At 39.8% G+C, this 7,333-nt stretch overlaps 1 protein-coding gene across 3 annotated transcripts in view; it reads left to right on the plus strand.

The window, feature by feature from the left end:
* Nucleotides 1–822: 822 nt before the first annotated feature.
* The window catches only part of LOC106814179 (phospholipase DDHD1-like), a 23,811-nt gene continuing 17,300 nt past the window's right edge, over nt 823–7,333 (plus strand). The window contains exons 1-3 of one of the 3 annotated variants that reach the window (XM_014818487.1): nt 823–1,195; nt 1,303–1,434; nt 4,509–4,871. In XM_014818487.1, coding sequence (XP_014673973.1) covers nt 1,353–1,434; nt 4,509–4,871 — 445 coding nt within the window. In that variant the 5' untranslated portion in view covers nt 823–1,195; nt 1,303–1,352. Of the gene's footprint in view, nt 1,435–4,508; nt 4,872–7,333 lie in introns of all 3 variants that reach the window. The other 2 variants (XM_014818493.1, XM_014818480.1) reach the window with 2 other exon arrangements.

A 7,333-nucleotide genomic window follows, 5' to 3' on the forward strand; every position in this document is an offset into this window, starting at 1 on the left:
GTGCGAGCGTGCGTGCGTGCGTGCTAGAGTGTGCGTGCTTGTCCCTACGTGCGTGCGTGGGTGCGTGCGCATGCGTCATTTGCGGCAGGTCACGGCGCGTCATCGGGTCACGGCGCGGGTAGTTTCGCGTAAACATGCAGCTGCACGTGTATTTATAGCGGACGACTGCCGAACCGGTGCCTCCCCCCTGCGGCGATTTCCCGCTCGCGCGCTCTAACTTCTTTTCACCTCTCTAGCGCTCTCTCTCTCTCTCTCTCTCTCTCTCTCTCTCTCTCTCTCTCTCTCTCTCTCTCTCTCTCTCTCTCTCTCTCTCTCTCTCTCTCTCTCAAGTAGTGCGTGCATGCTTGTAGTGAAGTACTCCTAGTATTTTTTAGAGTATCTACTATTTACAATTATAGGGATATCCCTTATGCATCTTGTCACAATGTGATATACTCTCTGGGAAAGAAGCAAACAATAACAGGGGTGAAGCCACCAAGGAAAGAAGAAAAAAAACAATATAGAATATAGACATCTATAGTCTATATATATAGGCTATCTAAATATATAGGCTATCTATATATTTATCTTCTAAATTCGAATATCTTCTATAGTACCCGTAATTTTACTATATACTATAGTATAGTACATATAATTATTACTATAGTATATAGTATAGTACATATAATTATTACTATAGTATATAGTATAGTAGTACATATTACTATAGTATATAGTATAGTAGTACATATTACTATAGTATATAGTATAGTAGTATAGTCTACAGTAATATATATTCTATAGCTCTGATATTATCAGGAGTAAATTGTCACAAAATTGTCATTTTTAACATTACTCCTGATATTATCTACACGAATATATCTGTGATTGCCACAAGGGGGCGATATAGTCACCAAGACGTCAGATGAGTCCTGGCATTACTTTACCACGTATTACAAAATGATGATAAGAGACACGGACCAGTCTAAAATACACCCAAATCAAAACATCGGCGATGAGGCTTTACCATTACATTCGTTTTAGTTACACCATAGACCTGTCGTTACACATCAGTTCACGCGCCATAACATATAACGAATTCTGTTACTGTACTGTGTAACGTGTAAACTATTACTAGGCCCTAACTATTATTATAATTATTATTATAACTATTATTAAGTTGGCGTAAAAAAGTAGCGCGCACTATCTGGTAACGGTACGTGATACGTTATAACTTATATACACTGAATCTGATACATCTAAACCCGCCATGATATTAATTTTATTATGATTATGATATCATGGATTACCGATCGCCCGCAGACGATTTTGAAGTGCTACAATCTACAACATCCCTAGATGATGTTGCGGCTATGCAAATGCAATTTCAAATGAATGTAGATGACGAGGAATTATTGGTAGGATCCAGCTATGAGCATGAAAGCGTCTTGAAAGGTAACCTACTTTAAGTACCCGTACTTAATCACTTGGTATCGCTTTGCTAATCATCCTAATGTAATACTAATAAGTAATAGTAATAGTAATACTAATAGTAATAGTGTGTCCGAACCCTAACCCTGTGCTGTGTGACTGTGACAGACTCCGTGCGTGTTATGTTACAGTTATGTTATGCACAGGCACTTGGAACGTCTCAATAAAAAAAAGGTAAATAAACACGAAATGTATTTACTACCGTCTTAATGTTTCTCTACTCTATTTCGCCTATTAATTATTGTCGATAACTTCCTGTAAATGACGTTCAAATGCTCCTATGCAACACACGTCACAAGTACACCGCACGCACACACCTGGGCACCAACAACAAGAATAAAGAGTGAGCTCTTCATTGTTAATGTTATACCTCAATTCTAATCTAATTAACGCTCTCACTCTGTGACTGTGTTACTGAAATAATACATGGCATTAATATAATGCATAATATGTGAAATAACCACAAAAAACTGTATCATAAGACTATAATATGAGTCACGTTTTTAGCTTGCCTTGACATCGTCAAGATGAGCTATTGCCATGGTGTGTCGCCCATCTGTCCGTCCGTCCGTCAACATTTGGCTACGGTCAACGATAACTCAAGAACCGTTTGGCCCACAGGTTTCAAATTGCATATAGTTGTTACTCCTATGGGAGAGGTTTGAACGTCCTATTTTGGAGCACTCGAGTCGACCTACATTCGAGCCATGGCCACTTTTTGGCAAAAATGGAAATGGTCAAGTCAGTTCAGGTTCAATGGATTTTGCTCATTTCTGGTATGTGAATGAATGAGTACTGGCCCCAAAACATATCACACAGGTTTTGATTTTTTTTTAATTATGCAAATTGGGTAGATTTTGGCAATTTCACTATGCATTTCAGTGTCTGCCTACGGTCAACGATAACGCAAGAACCGTTTGACCCACATGTTTTAAATTGCATGCAGTTGCTACTCCTATTTTGGAGAGGTTTGAACGTCCTGTTTTGGTGCACGCCAGTCAACCTACTTTCGAGCCACGTCCACTTTTTGGCAAAATTGGAAATGGCCATAAGTCAATTCAGGTTCAACGGATTTTGCTCATTTCTAGTATGTAAATGAATAAGGACTGGCCCCAAAACATATCACACGGGTTTTGATATTTTTTTTAAATTATGCAAATTAGGTAGATTTTGGCAATTTCACAATGCATTTCAGTGTCTGCCTACGGTCAACGATAACTCAAGAACTGTTTGGCCCACATGTTTCAAATTGCATACAGTTGTTACTCCTATGGGAGAGATTTGAACTTCCTATTTTGGAGCACGCCAGTCGACCTACTTTCGAGCCACGCCCACTTTTTGGCAAAAATGAAAATGGCCATCTAAATTCATTCGATTTTGTAAAATTTTGGTATGTGAATGTGTAAGGCTAGCCCCAAAACAGTTGTTACTCCTATGGGAGAGACGACAACGTCCTATTACGTTTATTTCGTCTAACTGGTCAACAACTCTACAATCATACCTATATACGTGTAATATTGTGTTTTAGATTCTTCGTTACAGTAATTTGACTTGAATATTTTATTGTTTTTATTTGCGCGATATTCGAAAACCAAAATGGCCATCATTTAGGCGTAGCGCCATCTCGCATCAAGATTTCAGACTTTCAGATCTGAAACATTTATTTTCGCATCCAAACTTATGCATATATATATCATTATCAAGAGTATATTATAATAGGAGATATGCTATATAATGGGAGTTCTCCCATATATACTCTTGCTTTATATATCTCCCCTCCTTCTTCTATCACACCTAAGGTGAGCTACAGTGTTATTGACACTTTTATTTCATTGTCTCCTGTTATATATATTTGGACATACGTTTCTACTTGATGTTCTTGGGCCAAAAGAAATAGGTTACATAAACCATATTACAAAATTAATAGTTTTGTGATGTGACACATGTTCAGAATAAGACTTATTACCTTGTACCTTAAAAGTACACTGGGTGCAGGGCAAAGTGCACTGGGTGCAGGGCAATGATTGTGAATGGACGTTTATGGGTGGAAGTTAACACTTAAACATATTGGCTATTTAAAGGGATACAAAAATTTGGTTTTCGAAAAGTTTGACCATAAAATAAGAGCCTCCCGTGAGAATTTTTCAGAAACCATGATGTGGTTTATTGGGGATCGAGATTTCTGCCCCCAATGAAAAGTTAGATCAGTGTACTACTGTACTAGCCACCAAAACTTTGCACAGCAACAATAAAACGATGCAAAATATATAAAATAACCAAACAACATGTTTAATTTCATTTCATTCTTCCTAAACAACGTTTACAATAGTAATTAACGTTATAGTCATTACTGTTATGCCCTGTGATTATACACACTTCCAATCCCAGCTAATTCCTTACTGTTGCTGGTGGTGGTGAGAGGGGGCTTCGAGCATAAACAGCTGTTTCTGCAGGTCAAAGGTAAAGCTCTACGTACTCCTCTAATCAGTCAAGTCAAGAGGTGAGTCATAGTTCCCCCCAACGTTGATTCCCATGAAAACCGTTCTTGACGACACTGATGGCCGACGCTGCATGCATAAACAGTCTTTCGTTTGAAATAATTGAGGGAGGGTCTGATTTTATGGTGAATATTTTTTTAACTATTTCATGAGTTTTTATCTGTATATCTGCGGATTGTGAATGTGTATCAGACTATCAGTATGGAAAAACTTTTTTCCGTAGAATGCTAGGAGATGGGTTCTAAGTTCAGATTTGTTAAATTAAATATATAATAAATCGTAGATAGATTAGGGCTAGCACGAAAGTTGAATTTCCAATAATTTAGCCTTGCACACTCCTTTGTTTTGATTCACCCCTGATGTATATATGTAGAATTAATTTTACTGACAGCAATTGAAAAATCTTTCCATTCCTGTATAAAATTACATGAGGGAATTTTTCTTTTACATCACGATTTTTCTGGTCATAAAATTACATACATATAGAGAAATGCACGTAATTCGAGTTATTGTAATGTGGGATACTACTGTATTGTCAAGGTTCAAACGGACGAGCTGACGGCGACCTCTTCCGACGATCGAACGCCCGTAAGTCCGAGCTGGCCGCCGACGCTGACATGAACCCTGGGCAGAATAATCTGTCGTGGTCACCTGAGGATGAGGCGGTTGAGGAGATGCATCCGGAGGAGGCCCGCTGGTTCTACCGTGAGCGAGGCGACAAAGATCGTCACTGGACGGCGTTTATCGGCTACGACTCGCTGCGCATCGAGTGCAAGTACAGGGAGCTGCAGCTCGGCGATGGCGGCGTGATCTCGGAGCACAACGTGGAGACGATCAGCGCACGTGGTGACCTCTTCGAGGTCGACGTAGTGTCGAAGAAATGCTTTCCGATCTACTGGGCAGGTGCGTGATGGAAGTCGTGTCTATTAAGTGTATATATACACTTATATATAAATATATATATTAAGTAGTACTGTGTAAATATCAGGGGTAGAAATGAACTTTTGAACAAGGGAGTCCAATGGATCCCCTACTCTCAAAAAGAGGGAGTCCGCAGTCTGAATTTCAAAACTAAGATATTAACATTAACGCATATTTTGAAGATTCATGCGGTTGCACGTCTGCCAAATTTTCTTTGGACATTTGCTGAAAAAATATGGTAATTCCGCGAGGCCGTGCTCTGTCAAATCAGGGAGTCCGACAGTAAATCAGGGAGTATTTGAGTCCGGACTCGCGTTAATTGCGCACCCTGAAATATATCAATATATTTAGGCTCACGTCCAGACGAGTCAGCTCTCTGGCTGGATGCTATCATGCACAGGCTAAAGTCAAATCCTATGCCTCGGACTAGAAACCTGTTAAGTACCGGAGGTGGACGTTGAACTAATTATAACATTTTGTATACAGCAGGATATATATCAGTAGATAATAGGGAATAATAGTTCCCTAGGGGTATAATTATTTCCCTAGTAGGATAATTAGTTCCCTAGGGGTATAATTATTCCCTAGTAGGATAATAGTTCCCTAGTAGGGATAATAGTTCCCTATTATCTACTCCTGATATATATAGATGAACGTGTGTGGGAATGTGTGATGAACGAAACGTTTACATATAATATATTGTTATGCATGCACACGTGTATATAACGATCTATCTGTATGTTTTATTGTCTGTTTTTGCATCTGTCAATCAATCCACCCATCCATCCATCTATTTAGTCATTTCTCTCCCCTTCTCTCTGTCCCTCTGTGTGCGTGTGTGTGTGTGTGTGTGTGTGTCCGTGCGTGCGTGCGTGCGTGCGTGCGTTCGTGCGTGTGTGTGCCACTGTGTGTGGGTGTGTCACTGTGTGTGTGCGTGCGTGCGTGCATGTGTGTGTCCGTCTCTGTCTCCGTGTCTATCTCTGTCTTTTTTTCACATACATATAAAAGAAAACAATTATTGCCTGGGTGCGCAGGCGACATAGAGTTTTGTGAGCACGAAAATCAAAATTGGTCTTGAGCAACATTTATTTTCTCAGTTAACAAAACAATATCACCTGCAATAAGGCAATAATTGTATATTATTATATGGCTGTGAAAATACCACACTGTAATTTGTGCAAACCATATGAATAAAATGCTAATATTGTCCATTGAAAAACCAATGTTTCCCATTAAGTAAGGCTGAGAGGGTCTATGTCCCCCAGGGTACGTACTGCCGGAACGTACCCTGGTACTATCTAATATGCCGGACCGTACCTCGCCTACTCCACTAACGAGTCTAGGGAGTCGCCTATGCCTACTCCCTAACCCTAACCTTAACCGGTTACCCTAACCCTAACCATATCAGATATAGTTACCAGGGTACGTTCCGGCAGTACCCTGGGGGACATAGACCCTATGAGCCTAAGTAAGTGCATGGTGCTGTAACCTAGCACAATCACTGTTTTTTCCACTAATGGCTGTAACGTTGGAATGAGCGTTGATATCGAAATGATGAAGATATAAAGTCATCCACATGGCCATCATATGGCCGGTATGGCATATCATGACATTTCCTGCATATTATGGCTTTTTTTTTTGTGTGGAAAATCTTTGTTGTGAAACTTTGTTTAGAAATTTGTGATCGTTTCTTGAATTTGTGCTAACCAGTGACGGTACGTTTCCACTATATTGTTAGACCGCTGGACACATTCTTCAATCAGGGTTTGATATAGGCCTAAAACATTTCATCGACAATATGAAATCACTTTTGCGTATTTTTGTTGGCGGGTTAGGGTAACCGGTGATATCATCAGGAGTAAGATAATATAGATCTATATTATCTTACTCCTGATATCATGGTAATGCCATGATATGCAGGAAATGTTTGAAACAGTAGATGAGCGCAGTATATCAATCAGATCTGGTAATAACATGTAATCGTAGTAAAACTACCCAGAATCTGAATAAAAATACATGCGTCTGTACTACGAGATTTCCTTGCTGAACCACAAATGTCTCCGGATTTCACATTGAATTGAGGATGATGTATGGGAAAAACCATTATAGACAAGAGCTATTGAATCTTTAATGTTACGTTTGCATTAATGTTTATTGAGTTTAACTAGATAAATAATAGGAGAATAAGGCTATATGTGGAATTCTCTCCCTAGAAGAAGGAAGACTCCCTAGCATTATTGTATCCCCCGAACGAGTTCGGGGGGATACTATGGATTTGGCCTCGTCGCGCCGCCGCCGCCGCAGAGATTTCCTTGTGAGCGCTCTACCGACTGCAGTTCTTCTCGGATCATCTTCAAATTTCGCATGAAGGTGCGTTATCGTAAAGCGAAAACGCCAATCGTTTTTGGTGTGGGCGGAGTCATCGTTGCCATGGTAACAACATT

This window comes from Priapulus caudatus, unplaced genomic scaffold (genome assembly GCF_000485595.1).
Source record: "Priapulus caudatus unplaced genomic scaffold, Priapulus_caudatus-5.0.1 Scaffold25, whole genome shotgun sequence".
NCBI lineage: Eukaryota > Metazoa > Priapulida > Priapulimorpha > Priapulimorphida > Priapulidae > Priapulus > Priapulus caudatus.